At 58.1% G+C, this 14,498-nt stretch overlaps 1 protein-coding gene across 3 annotated transcripts in view; it reads left to right on the forward strand.

The window, feature by feature from the left end:
• The window catches only part of PACS1 (phosphofurin acidic cluster sorting protein 1), a 120,054-nt gene extending 112,688 nt beyond the window's left edge, over nt 1-7,366 (forward strand). For all 3 annotated transcript variants that reach the window (XM_037053262.1, XM_037053263.1, XM_037053264.1), the window contains exons 20-24: nt 1,319-1,361; nt 1,665-1,800; nt 4,249-4,475; nt 5,725-5,844; nt 5,969-7,366. In XM_037053262.1, coding sequence (XP_036909157.1) covers nt 1,319-1,361; nt 1,665-1,800; nt 4,249-4,475; nt 5,725-5,844; nt 5,969-6,084 — 642 coding nt within the window. In that variant the 3' untranslated portion in view covers nt 6,085-7,366. The remainder of the gene's footprint in view (nt 1-1,318; nt 1,362-1,664; nt 1,801-4,248; nt 4,476-5,724; nt 5,845-5,968) is intronic.
• The last annotated feature ends 7,132 nt before the right edge of the window (nt 7,367-14,498 follow it).

Here is a 14,498-nt window from a genome sequence, read left to right on the forward strand (position 1 = left end):
ATCGAACTTCTGTTCCAAGTCAGGTTGTACCCTTCTGTGGCCTCCTCAACGACACCTCCTAGCTTCTGGGGCGAAGGGGCAGGTGAGGGCCCAGCTGCCCCTGTCCCTGTCCTCTGCTCATCTTGGATGCTAGTTGTCTTGAACAATCTTGGGAGATGCCTGAGCCTGTGAAAATGCACTTGCCCCTTCTCATGCCGTACAGAGCCTCCCTTCTGGCTGGTCCAGGCAGTCCTCGTTAGCCACCGGGGCTGCTCCCATAGCTGTGTTGGGGGCCCTGGACCATGGCCAGTCACCTGGGTGGCGGCCAACTCACATCTTCATGGAGCTGTGGATCGCTACCCACTCTGAGCTGCCGAGGGAGAGGTATAAAAAATGTAACTTCAAACAACCAAAGGAGGTGGCTGCCTCCTTCAGCGCCAGGGGAACAAGAGGAGTTGTACCCAGGAATTTCAGCGTCAGTGTGTTACTGTCTGGGATCTGAGAATGTGTAGGAAATTTGGGACTCATTTCAGTGAATGGCAGCATTGTGTTCTGAGCAGCCGGCCTCAAGAGGATCATCTGCACATGATCTTCACTTTACACCAGCCACCTGGGTCCACCTTCTGTGGCCTCCCCGCTCTGCTGAGCCCCTGCCAGGTGCCAGAGCCAAGGGCCTGCCAATTCGCAGGACTTGGGTCCCTTGACATCACAGCTCTGGCATTTAGTCTGTCTCTACCTGTGCCCTTTGATGACCACTGGAGGGCGCCCTCTGTCCTTCCCAGAATTTTCTATGCAACATCTACAATTATTTGGGAAGCAGGAATCAACCCCACTACCTTAGAAGGGGTGAAGCGGGGACCCCTCCTCACTGGTATTCCTCCAGATCCCCAGAAGTCTGAAAAGGAGGGAGGAGGAAGCAGCATGGCTGCTTCTTGGCTTGGTGCCGCAGGCAGGCATGCGGAGAGCTCCTCCCCGCCACACTACGTCTCCCTCAGCTTTCTGAGGGTGGCTCTTCATTTCTCTCTCTGCTGTGAGGGGATGGCCTCCTGCCCACGTGATCTGAGGTGGAAGGAGATCAGGTGCCCTCGCCCTCATCCCTGGAGAAGAGCTGCAAGGTCTCCTGTGCCCGGCCTCAACTTTTGTAACTGGGGGTTTTCATATCTCTTTAAGATCTGGGCTACTCTGGATTTGAAAAGATTTTTTTTTGAAAAGATTTTTTAAGGCCTATGATCAAATAACGTGTAGAGGTGGTATTGTACCCAACCATCTGCTTCTAGCTGGATCCGCGTGTGTATGGCTTCCGTGAGAGGACCTAATTCTGTCTCTTCTTTTCTCCCAGGTGGTGAAGGTGGGTCTGGTTGAAGACTCTCCTTCCACGGCAGGTAAGTGCGGGACCCCATGGCTTCTGCGGAGTGAGGGTAGGCCCTTCCCCCTTCCCCCTTCCTGGCCTCCTATAGTCCAGCAGGCCAGAAGGTGAAGACTTGGGGCGGCCTCAGTGGAGTCAGTGTGAGCAGGAGCACTGGGGACACCCTCACTCCCCAGGAAGCGCTGGCAGAGGGTGGTGGGCGATACTAAGGCCCACAGGAGAGCAGGCTGCCACTGAGCCAGGGGAGCACCTCAACTCCTTGTCACCAACAGGTTAGGGGTGGCTTCCTCTGGCCAACTGTGTTTGTCACCCAATATAGGTGATGGGGATGATTCACCTGTGGTCAGCCTTACTGTGCCCTCCACATCACCACCCTCCAGTTCAGGTCTGAGTCGAGATGCCACGGCCACCCCTCCTTCCTCCCCGTCCATGAGCAGCGCTCTGGCCGTTGTGGGGTAAGTCTCTCTCACTTGTACCTGTCCTTCCCTCCGTCAGGATCCAGGGCTTCCCTGCTGCCTGCGGCCTCGTGGCACAGTGAGAGCACACGGAGTTCAGAGGGGAGGACGGCAGCGAGAGCACTGGGGTTAGAGTGCAGAGGCTTGGTCAGCAGCCAGGCGAGTCACCCCATGGCCCTGACTGCCTGCCTGTCTCAGCGTCACAGGGTTGAATGAGAGGCCCCGTGGCCTGTAAGGTGCTATGCACGTATCTCGTCTGGGGACTGCCCAGTGTGGCAGACGGAGTGTGGGCGCGGGAGCGAGTCAGACTCCCCTGGTTCGAGCTGCAGCTCTGGGACGCAGTCAGTGGCACTTGCTGAGGCACCGTAGGGGAGACTTCGTTCAAGGCGGGGCTCTCCTGTCGGGTGTAGGGAACGCTGAGACAGGACTTTGCAGTGGGGGGAAGATGGGGCTCCACATAAGCAAGTGAGGTTTTAGAGCCACGAAACAGCGTGGGGTCAGGGGACAGAAGATTACTGAGAGGAAGGCTCAGGGTCGGGGATTCTGGCCAAACTGACGTGGTCACAGGGTTCTTTTTTTTTTTTAATATATTTATTCAGTAGCATGTGTCACTGCTTCATTCCATTTTTTTAAGGTTGATTTTATTTATTTTTAGAGAAAGGGCAAGGGAGGGAGAAAAAGAAGGAGGGAAACATCAATGTGTGAGAGAAACATTGACTGGTTGCCTCTTGCACACCCGCAACCAGGGACCTGACCCACAACCTAGGCACGTGCCCTGACCGGAATTGAACCAGCAGCCTTTTGGTCCACAGTCAGCGACTGAGCCACACCAGCCAGGGCACCAGTGGGATTCTCAGTGAAGACAGGCTGGGGCCTCAGGCATCTCCTGGAGGCGTGGGGGAGGCTTAAACTGATTAGGGATCCAGAGTGATCAGACATGGATGATGGGGGTTCTTGCTGGCTGACTTAGCGAGGTTTTTGCTAAAACTGGATTTTATAAGGAGGTGCATGCGCAGATGGGCCTAGAGAAGATTCAGGAGCCTAACTAAAATGAGTCAAGCAAAAAACCTTTGTCCCTCGGACAAGTTACAAAGCTTCATTTCCGACTCTGAGAATACAGGTGACGGAGCCCGGTCGGTGAGGTGTGAATAAGAGCTTGTGCGTCAGCACCTGGCCCCAGGGCGGCGCTTCTGTCTTCCACATGCCCGGTCCGTCCACCCGCACGGTGGACTGAGGGCTGGCTGGAGGGCTGGGCCCCAGCAAGGTCAGAGCAGCTATGTCAGTTGCAAGAGGTGCTGCAGAAAGTGGGGGTTGGGGGATTTCTTTCCTTCTCCCCCTTTTTAAAGATGTTATTTACTTTTTTAGAGAGGGGGGGAAGGGAGGCAGAAAAAGGAGAGAAGCATCAACGTGTGACAGATCCAGTGACCGCCCCCAAGTGGGGAGCATGCGCCCTATCCAGGAATCAAACCAGTGACCCTCTGGTTTGCAGGCCGGTGCTCAGTGCACTGAGCCACACCAGCCAGGGAGGGAATTTCTTAAGGATCCAACGAATCCAAAGGCTAGAGCCCCTGGTCAGGGAGACCTCTCCGCAGGCAGCTGTCCGGCCGAGGCCTGGGGGCCGAGGAGCAGGCATTTGCTCAGGGGGCGCGGAGGGGGCCGCCCTGCTGCTCCTCCCTCTGTTTCCCTCTCTTCTCCCTTTCCTCTGCCTTAGCCTCTTTCTTTTCCCTCTGGCAATGGTCCTTGTGGCGGCGGCGGCGGAGAGCGTGGGCCGTGGCCGGCGGCTTTTCCAGAGCCACCCCTGATGGTGTGGGCCTCTGAAGAACATGAGGTGTTCTTGGAGAAAATCCCACATGTGGCCCCAGTGACCCCGGGTTCTAGGCTTCCTGGGGATTCCTGGGGACCAGCGCTTACCCCGACCTCCTTCCCAGCCAGTTTAAGTTTGTGTTTCACAGAACCCCTGAAATGAGGCAGAAAGAGAAATGTCAGGTGATTTTTGTAGCCTATGTTCCTATTGTGTCTGACGCCTCCTTTCAAGAAAAATATCAGCTCTTTTTCTCCTGGGAACTAAAATTACCCGTGAGCTCGAAGTGCCCTAACTAAGAGGAGGACGCAGGTCAGCACCCATTGGCCCCCCTGGGGCTGCTCCAGCCGCTGCGGTGCTGCGGGTCCACCTGCCCTGTGTGCGCATGCGCATCCCTGTGCCTTTGCGGGTAGGGGCTCTCACGGTCGTCCAGGCCTTTACCCTCTCCTGGCTTTGTCCCCAGGCCAGCCTGACTCTCACTCCCATGTGAGCCACTTTTGTGAGACTGTAGGGAACCTGCAGCCACTCAGTTGGCCACCACCTCCCGCCCCTCACACTGCCTACTGGTCCCCAACTCTGCCCCCCACCAGGCCATGTAGTTTGGAGCTGAGGGCAGAGCCTATTCCCCGTTACTGTCCCTTCTCCAGGAGCCCCAACAGTCCATATGGGGACGTGATTGGCCTCCAGGTGGACTACTGGCTGGGCCACCCCGGGGAACGGAGGAGGGAAGGTGACAAGAGAGACGCCAGCTCCAAGAACACCCTCAAGAGCGTCTTTCGCTCAGTGCAGGTGTCTCGCCTGCCGCATGGTGGGGAGGCCCAGCTCTCTGGCACCATGGCAATGACTGTGGTCACCAAAGAGAAGAACAAGAAAGGTAGGTGATGTCTGAGGCCAGGGACCATCAGGGCTACCAGATTCACTGTCTCAGGGTCTGGGACGGAATCTGCTTCTGGGAGACCTTGGACAAGGGTACAGCAGCACTAGTCTCGTGTGGTCCAGCCTGGGTCACCCAGGGGTCTCGCCTCCCCTGTGGGACAGCACTCTCCCTCCGAAAGGGAGTAATATTTCCCAGGGAGTCATTGGTCCCTGTCTGCTGCGCATCTGCTCCGCAGGGACTGAGGCGGTTAGTGCGGCCTAAGGAAGTGGGCCTTTCTGGCCACTGCCCTTAGGGAGGGACTGTGTGACAGAGGAGGACACCTCCATGCCACAGCCCCAAGGTCCCCATGGCCCCATGGGGCAGTGCATTCACACCCAGCCCTGGAGGCCACCCAGCCTCTGTGAGGAGGATTGGACAGCATAGCTGTTTTTTGTGAGTTAAGGGGAGTATAGCCCATCTGAGATCAGAGGGGTAGCTGAAGGCACCAGAGGGGAGTTGGGGTGGTCCTGGGTCCTGTGCTTTGGGAGACTGGGGCAGGGACCCCCACAACCCACCAGCGTGGGGGCAGTACTTGCTGCGGGCTGTGTGCCACAGACCTGACCGGGCACCTGCAGTGGAAGGTGGGGTGACCCCAGGGCACTGACAGCTTCCCACTCCGAGCTGCTAGTAAGGAAGCTGCTTCTCTTCGCTGGACCCTCCCTCTTCCAGGGCTCCCAAAGCATCGGGGCCACTGTCCATTCATACTTCCGTTCTTCAGAGGTTCCTGAGTGGGCAGCCGGGGGCCATGCCCAACCCTGCAGCTGCACCCCCGAGACTGGCCTGGGGTGGGCCATCAGCCCAGCGGTGCCCTCCTGTTCTTGCCTCACCAGAGTGGGTGTGGAGCGAGGGCCACGTTTCAGGCAGAGCTGGTACAAACACGGCCGGTGGCCTCCCTCCCAGTGACAGCAGGCACAGCCCTACAGGGCCTGCGAGTGCCCCCCAGGCCACCTAGAGCTTCAAGCTGGAAGGGACTTCAGAGACCACCCTGGCTCAGGTCCTCATTACACAGGAAGGTCACTGAGGTCTCTGGGGTGGGGGGCTGTGCTGAGACTGTGCAGGGACTCCCAAGGTCCTGGGAGCAGGGGACGAAGGATTGGCTTTCTGCAAACCACCTCGGCTTCCCAAGGGAAGGAGGCCATTGGGGGGGGGGAGGGGCTTGGCTGCCTCACCCAGGGCCGTGACAGATGGGCTCCTGCTTGCTTTCCAGTTCCCACCATCTTCCTGAGCAAGAAACCTCGAGAAAAAGAGGTGGATTCTAAGAGCCAGGTCATCGAAGGCATCAGCCGCCTCATTTGCTCTGCCAAGCAGCAGCAGACCATGCTGAGAGGTAAGCACAGCTCAGAGAGTGGGGACAAGAGACTGGGCAGCAGAAAGGTGGTACCTCCCTAGGGACCCTGGGAAGATGGCCTTAGCAGTCCTGGTCACGCCCTGCCTTTCCATGTCACCCCCAGTGTCCATCGATGGGGTCGAGTGGAGCGACATCAAGTTCTTCCAGCTGGCGGCCCAGTGGCCCACCCATGTCAAGCACTTTCCAGTGGGACTGTTCAGTGGCAGCAAGACCACCTGAGGGCACCGTCTCCTGGCCACTCTCCCTCCTGGCACTGCCACAGCCTCACCGCCTGCGGGCAGGGGGAGGCCAGCAGGCCCAGGCTCAGTGCCCCCTTCCCTGGTTCTGGGGCCTGCATCTCCCTCGCCCAGTCCTGAAGGACACTGCCACTGGGGACACTGCCCTCCCCGCTTCTCTGTCCCATCCCTGGGCAGACATCCTCCCTCTCCCTGCCCCTCCGGCTCTGGGCCCAGGGCATGTTGATTTTGCCTTGGGGCACCAGTCCCTGGAATTGAATCCTCCAGGCCTTCCTTCCCATGACTCCCAATCTCTTTCTCCCGAGTGGCACCGGTTCCCTTCGCAGAAATAGGAAACCCGGAATCCTGGCCCCCAGCAGGGAGCCCAGCTCTCCCCTCCCACTTCTACAGCCCTGGGATGGGAGCTGCTCCGCCTGAGCCCAGGGACCCTCTGCTCCCTCACCCCCAGACAGCGTTTCTGTGTCAGTGCAGTGTGTTTCTGCGATGGAGAGGCCTTCCTGGGCCCCCACACACACCCTCACCACCCCCAGGCCCCTGTAGATGGGCCCCGTGTCCTCAGCGTTTCTTTGGTTCTTTGCACGGCCAGTCTCTTGGCAGTCCCATGGGACATGCCCAGGCACCGGCCCCTGTCCTGTGGCTCCCCTTGTTGATTCCTCCTCTGTCCCCCGCCCCTCCCCCCAGCACAGCCCAGTCTCCTTCTGAAACTCTGGACTCGGCAGAGATGGGAGACAGGCCCCACCGGTGTATTGTCTGTGGCGCCCCAGCCCCTTCGTCCCTGTGCCCAGCATGTCTCTTTGTCTCCCTTTCCCTGCTGTGCTCGTCCCCACCTCACTCCCAGGCCCCTGGTCTGGGTGGAGACCCCATTCTCCCAGCCCGGGGTCCCTGCAGCAGGCTCCGTTCCCTCCCTCTCCCCATGGACTGGGGGCCTGAGCTTCCCCCCTGCCTCAACCCTCAGCCTTCTCGGGAGAGGCTGAGCACACTGGGTTGGGGTCCCAGCCACAGCCCTCCGCTCCCCACCAGCACCTCCAGAACTGTACCGTTGCCCTCTGACCCCTTCCAGAAGTTTGCACAGGACTTCATTTTGAAAGATGTCTTTCTCATTCTCCATACCTCCCCCAGACTGCCCAGCCCAGACCCACGGCTCAGCCTGGCTATCCGGAGCATCTCCTGGACTGCGCTGCTCTCCTAGCTGGAGGGAGTGCAGAGGGGGAGGGACCAAGTGGATGCTGGATTTTTCATTCAATAAACCCGTGGTTTCTTACCAGCTGCAACCCTTGGACTTCTGTGCCTCTTCCTGTCATACAAGACCTGTCCAACCCCCCAACCGCGCCGCACACGGCAGCCAGCTCCACTTGAAATCAACTAGGACTGGCTTTGGGAAACAGCAACACCAATTTTAATTGCAGAAACAGGTTGAAGGTATCTTGCCAGGAGGGGCAAGCAGAGGCCAGAAACAAACAACGCCACTGCCAATCTACTCCCATCTTTTCCTGGGACTTTCCATCCCCAGTTCCCCCTCCCAAGGCAGCGACATGTCAGGCCACTCATCTGACTGAGGATTCGAACTTGGCTTCTCTCCCCTACTAGGCCGATATCCTGCCATGGTTTCTGGAAGTTGGTAAAGGCTGAGACCAAAGGGCTCTCTGCCTCTGCAGGTGACAGGTGGGTCTGGGGTCCATCACTGAGGCTTTTCTGACACCCTTAACCTTAGAGACAGTGAACAGCCCCTGTGCCCTGGTGCTGAGTTCTCCGTACCCCGCCCTCCTCCAGGACAGGCCTGGGCGCCAAGCTGCCACCTCTGAGGAGGTAGCGTCCTCACCTGCAAGATAGCTCACAGAAGGGTGGACAGCCAAGTGGAGCAGGCTGTCATTGGCTCCCCAAGCCCTTTGGCCTGAAGACCTAACCGAGGGGGGCCCTGGGGCCCAGGGGCGTGGCCCTATGCAAACAGCCTGGAAAAGGGAACTAACCCTGCCTCCCACGGGACAGTCCAGCGAGGCCTGTGGAAACGTCCCAGAATGCAACCTACACAGCAGTCACCACACAGGTGTGCAGTCTGGTCGGCCAGAGGAAGCACCAAGAGGCACCTCAGACACAGACTGGAGAGGGCATGAGTGGTCCACAGGGCAGAGCAGCGGAGGTCACAGGGCAGGCGCTGTGGGCATCTGGGAGCCCCTGGGAGGGGTGGGCGGGGGTGGGGCAGGCAGATTGGGGTCCTGCTCCCCACCCGCTGAGGTTTCAGCTCAGAACTGAGAAGCAGGAGATGAGGGGACGGAGGAGGCAGGAGCTCCAGCTGCCTGCCCAGTCCCAGGCCTCAGCCTGCACCTTCCATGGCCCTTCCCACCTGCTCCAGGGCCTCCTGCCCTTGACCCCCTCTCCGGTGTCGGCCGTTCCCACTCTATGGCTCTTTCGTGAACACACAGCGAGAGCTCCCATGTTTAAAACACCACCTTCCCTGATCCCTGAACCCGGCGCTGCCACACCGTGTCTGCTCCCCTGGGAGTGAAATTCTTCAAGAGAGCTGTTCGCTGCCCCTGTCTGCGTCCTCCACTCCTTCAGGCTGTTTTCTTCACCAGCCCTCCAAAGGTCCCCTTACCAAGGTCACAGGTGACCTGGGCTGCCAAATCCAAGGGTCCACCTTCTTGTTCAGCCATCAGTGGCGTTGGACATTCATACTCCCTGCGGGACTCGCCTCTGCTTGGCCTGCGGCCAGCACCGCTCTCCTCCCGCTTGACGGGCTGCTCTCTGTCAGCCTCCCTTCCTGTCCCTCCTCATCTGGGAGCCCGGAAACACTGGACACCCCAGGCCCCACCCCTGCCCACCCCAGTCCTCACCCAGCCCTGAGGTGCGAAGTGCCCCCTGCACACAGACCTCTCCCTCCTTCTTCAGTTGCCGTGGCCAGAAACCTAGGATCATAGGGCCTCCTTATGCTCAGACCCAGCGTCCAGTTTGCCAGCAAGTCCTCTGGGCTTTCCCTCGGGACCGACCCCGGATCTAGCAGCTCCCAGGGCTCCCACTGCTGCTGCTACCCCTTGTCTGCATACTGCTCCAGGCGCCTCGTCATCTTCGCCTCCACCTACCCTTCCTGTTGTCTGTTCACACTGGGCCAGAGAGAACCTTTTCAAATGTTAATCATATTGTGTTAAGTTACTGATCCAAGTGACCCAACAGCTCATGGAGCTGTTCATCACAACCTGCCAGGCCCACCTGGTGTGACCTCCCGAGGGCTGCGTGATCATCTCTCACTCACTCGCCCCCAGCTCCCTGGCCTCCTGCACATTCCTCAGACACGCCCTGTGCAGTCTGCCTCGGGGCCTTTGCACAAGCCGTCCCCCCTGCCTGCCCATTCTGCTCCTTCTCCTAGGTCCACGTGGCTTGCTCCTTCATTCAAGTCTTGGCTGAAAGCTCATCTCAGAAAGACCTTCCCTGTTCACCCTGTCATTCTGCCAGCACCTTCATTTTCTCTCACCCTTCTCTGTTTTTGTTAGAACTTCTCACTCCTTGGCATTAATTGTTCTTTCTTTGTCTCTCCCCACGAGATGTAAACTCCAAGACAGCAGGATCATTTCCCCCTGCTATATCATTGGTCCCCAGGATGCCCTCTGGCTCATTACAGGCACACAATGCCTGTTGGTGACAGAGAATGAAGGGCCCTCGTCCTGTTGCAACAGGGTCCCTCATCCACACTTGCTGACCCTCTGAGGACTCAGCCCAAGGACACCGAAGTTTTCTCGGAGACCCTGGAGGAAGAAGACAGACTTCCGCTCTGAGCAAAGAGGTGAAAGAGGGTTGTATGGAATGGTTTCCAGGCCCACAGAAGTGAGCAATGCAGAGGGGAGGTTTACACAGAGGCAGCTTGCCCACCAGCTGCTGAGGGGTGAGGGCCCGACTAGCACAGAGCCGTCCACGAGGCCACCAGCAACGTTCTCTGAAGGCAAAGAGGTGGCGTCTTGGCACAGAGTGTGGAAGAGCTCGTGTGTTACCTGCACACTGACTCCAGACTCATTTTTAATTTAAATGAACTTTTATTTTAAAGTTGCAAAGACAGGACAAAGTTGCTGTCTACACCTTGCCCATCTGCCCCGTGTTAGATTAGTGTGACGTTTACTGTCTACCGCATTTCACTCTGATTCCGCAGTCCTCCCCGAACGCCTCTCCTGCATTCCAGAATCCCATCCGGGGCGCACACTATGCCGAGTCCTCCGGGCTCTCATGGTTCCTCAGACTTTCCCCATCTTTGATGACCGTGGCAGTTTTGAGGAGCCCTGGTCGGGTTTTTTGTAGAGTGCCCTTCCATCAGGGTCTGCTGGTGCATCCTGTCAAGGTCATGCACCTGGCCCACCAGGTTGAGGAAGTGCGGACCAGACCAAGTGCAGCCCTGTCCAGCCCGCTCTGGGGACAGCAGGCACCGAGCATGGCCACGCCCAGGAGAGAGCAGCTGCCCTCTGTGTCCACCGTTTGGAGTCCCTTTACCGCCCACTGCCCTGTACAGGGACCAGCAGCGCGACCAGCCCTCCCACTGTCGCCAATGGCCAGACTGTTGCCGAGTGCTTCCTGTGGTTTATTTACTTGTTTTGTTCACTGTTGCTCGAGCCTCGTCATCTCCATGTCCCCGCCACCATTTCCCCCGCCCCACCCAGTGTCACGGAGTCCTCAGTGCGGCCCTAGGAAATCGATTTGGCTGCGGCTTCCTTTTCACTGAGGAGGACATCGAAGGTCAGCGCGCCCCTCCCAACTCCAGGCTGTCCTTTCTAACTGTGTACTTGCCCTGAAGACTCAGACCTCAGACAACTCGAACCTCATGTGGCCGGGAGATGTCCTTCCATCTTCCCAGGTCTGATAAGTGGCCCCCACATCCCTACCATCACTCAAGCCAGAAACCAGTGAGTCATCCCCTGTCACGACAGGGCCTCCTGTCCACTCTGCCTCCAAGACACTGTTTTCGAACGTGAGCGGAGCGCCCACCGGCCTCCCTTGTTGGAGCCCTGCAGGGGCTTCCTGGTGCCCTTTGAACACAGCCGCCAATCCGTGCTCCCTCGGGCCTGCCAGTAACTTCTCTTCCAGCTGCTTCCTGCCCCTGCCTCAGCTGACCTTTCAGTAATCAGAGCCCTCCTCCCTGCACGCGGGCCTTCCCATGCTCTTTGGTCCCTCCGAAATGTTCTCACTGCCCCACACTTGACCCCTTTGCCTACTCGTCACTTCTTCAGAAAGGCTTTCTCAACCACGCGGCTCAGAGCCTGTCACCGGCCATAAACATCTGTGTCCCACATCAGGAGGGACACATCATGAGTCCCAGGAGGGCTGGGGCTGATGTACTCTGTGTCACAGCTCCCGCCCCCACCAGGCAGGTGCCTGGAAAACACGCGGTTAGCTGAGGGAATGAGTCCGGGCTCAGTCGCCCGTCCGAGGCACCCAGGCCTCGGTGAAGGAGCCAGGTGACTCACCCAGGTCATCAGACTCCAGGCCACCTCTCAAGGGCCTGCCCAGATGCCAACTCCCCAATCGTCTGTGGGTCCTGCACGTGCTAAGTTCCTGCTGTGGGCCAGCCCCTGTCCTGGGCACGATGGCACCAGGCTGAGCACAGGGTGGGTCCCTAACCTGTATGAGAACTCCGAGACACACAGGGGAGGCAGACAAATGGACAGTTGCCACACAGCACGACAGATTGCATGGCAGGAGGAGCATCTAGCCCAGCTCGGGGTGGGGGTGTCCGAGAAGACGTCTCAGAGCAAGGCCACCTGAGCCAAAGATGCCTAACTCCATGGATGTTCTGGGTACAGGAACAGCAACAACCAGAGACGCGAGAGAGTCTAGCCCATTCTGAGAGCCACGGGGGTCCATGTGGCTGGAAAGCAATGGGGACGGCTAGGGACCGGGCAGAAGAAGGAAGGTGCCAGGACACTGAGGAGCCTGCCAGCTCCGTGGGCGGAGCGTGGGCCGTGCACTTCATCGTAAGGCCTGCAGGGAGCCGAGAAAGGGCGTCAGGCAGAAAGGCTAGGGGGGAGACTTTAGAAGACCACCTTGCTGCCTCATGCGGGGGGAAACGAGACTGGAGACCAGGAGAGTTGGAAGGTTCCACAGCAGTTCAGAGAAGATGTGGCCAAGACACAGACCAAGATGAGGGTAGGAGAGGTGGGGGAAATGGAGGCTGGGGCCTTATTTAAGGGGAGGGATCAACAGGTCGGTTAGGAAACAGGGTCAAAGGAAGGAGAGAGTCAAGGGTCGGGACTGGCTACCTGCCAAGGGTGAATGGGCAGGCGGCGGAATTTCCCTGGAGGGGATCCTGGTGGGAGGTGGTGGGTTTGGGCCAGGAGGGTGCACTGACCACAGTGGGCATCCAGCTGGCATTGCGCGGACTGGAGGGAGAGGCGGGGTTCCTCAGCGTGAGGGGGAGCGGGCCTTGGGCAGACGGAGAGGCCGCCCTGCCAGGTGAGCTCCCATGTCCAGCACCGAACATCTCAGCCACGCTGTACTCAGACTTACCTCTTTCTTCTCGGCCCCGTGTGTCGCTCGCTTTCATCCTGAAGGTGTTTTCTCTCCAACAAGACCAAGTTCTGTGGTCTTGTTGGACCACAGAACAGGAGAAAACCTGGGAAACACAGAACCTGTTCTGTGTTTTCTCCTCCCCACTCTCCGTTAACTAGCGCGGGACCTGTTCAAGACTGAGCCTGATGGTGACAATAAGTAACCACTGGAAACAGTGTCTCTATGTGCAAGACATAATGTTAACACCTGAACTCTGCTACTTATTTCACTCTCTTGAGGACCCAGCAAGGTAGGTCTCAGGAGCCTCATTCTGCAGAGGAGGAAGCAGAGAAAGTCAATAGCAAGCCTAAATCTGCACAGCTGTCAGGTGGAAAACATGGCTTCGAACTGAGCTCCGTCTGCCCCCACAGCCTGTGAGCCTTCTCTTTGAGCAGGGCGGGTGCCCTCCTTGTCTGGCTGGGAGGCCACGGGAGGAGGCGGTGCAGATTTGCCACGTGGCTGCCAGGACAGGAGCCTCTTGGGGGAGTTCTGAGCAGACTCAGTTCTTGGTTTGTTGGCAGAAAAAACGGACACCCGGAGGTGCTCACAATGTCACAGGCCCCGTCTCTCAGGGAGTGAGAGACGTGCATTGCGTGGGGAGCCATGACCTCCGAGGAGCCTCCAGTCTTGAGCATTTATGGGTGCCCTCGTGGACACGTCAGGGGGGATGATGTGCTTGGTAAAATGCCCCCCAGGCCACTTCAAAGCCGACGTCAGTGGGGCAAGTGCTTCTGAGGACCCCAGGGGAAGGGTGGGCACAGAGGGAGGGATTTTCAGGGAGAAAGCAATGTTAAAAGTAGCAAGAGCAACTTCCCCAGGCCTGGGACCCGCGGCAGAGGTGAGCCAATGAGCTCTGCGCAAAGTGGCATAAGGAGCTGAATCACCACGAGCCGGGCTCCTTCCTCTCCTCTCCCTTAGCTGAGCGCCTGTCAGCAGCCTGGCATGAGACTAAGAGCTCGGAGTGGGGGTGCAGAATGGAGTGGCGAAGTAACAATCCCTTCCTGTGGGAGACACACAGTGTCATCCTCAGAGGCGAGATAAAAAGCCGAGTGGCTGAAAAGGTTTGAACACAGCAAGGTCAAGCACTGAGCGCAAGATAAGAGCCTGAGAACCCGCAGGGCAGGCCTGGCCTTGCCTCCGCTGGGCAGGTGGGGAGGAGTGGGGCCAGCCGGCCAAAGAGCGCCTCAGAGAAACCGCCAAGACGGCAGGGAGTTGGCAGAAACGCCGTAACAAGGACGCAGCAGAAGTCACAAAGGGAGATGGGAAAATTGTCTTTCCATCATTCACCTGGGAAAAGATGATTTTTAAGATGTGCCCCCTTATCGGATGGGGATAACGCACAAGGAAAGAAAGCAGGGGCTGCGGATACAGGTTTGGGCTTGGCCACGTGTGGTCTGCACCTGTGAGTGCCTACAAATTCCTGCACAAGGAGGCGTTCCAGTTTTCCATGCCTCTGGGTGAAGCTGCCTGAGGCTGTGTGCAACGGTACTTTTGTGCAGGTGTGAACAAGCACCTTGACCTTGGTTTGAAACGGGAAAACTCAGTGTCCGTGCTGCCTGTTGCCCCACCAGACCCAAGAAGCGGAGACAGGGATTGAATCTTTATGGGCACTTTATTCAGGTGGCTGGAGATCCGAGAAGACGGCGGGTTATGCACCCTAACAGACCATCCTGCGTCTCCTTTCATGCCAGCCTTTTTATAAGGAGGGAAAAAGTATAGGTAAGGGATTTGGAATTCAGGAAAGAGGCTCATCAGATAAAAGCCGAAGTCTGGCAATTTCCCTAGCATCCTTTCATCAGTTGACTGGCAATTCTTTACCTGTGTCCTGTGTCCTAGGTGGCAGGACATCTCTCCCTGCAGTACAATGGCTTAGAT

The sequence above is a fragment of the Sturnira hondurensis genome, unplaced genomic scaffold (assembly GCF_014824575.4).
Source record: "Sturnira hondurensis isolate 20B ecotype Veracruz unplaced genomic scaffold, ASM1482457v3 Scaffold0007797, whole genome shotgun sequence".
In the NCBI taxonomy this organism is placed as follows: domain Eukaryota; kingdom Metazoa; phylum Chordata; class Mammalia; order Chiroptera; family Phyllostomidae; genus Sturnira; species Sturnira hondurensis.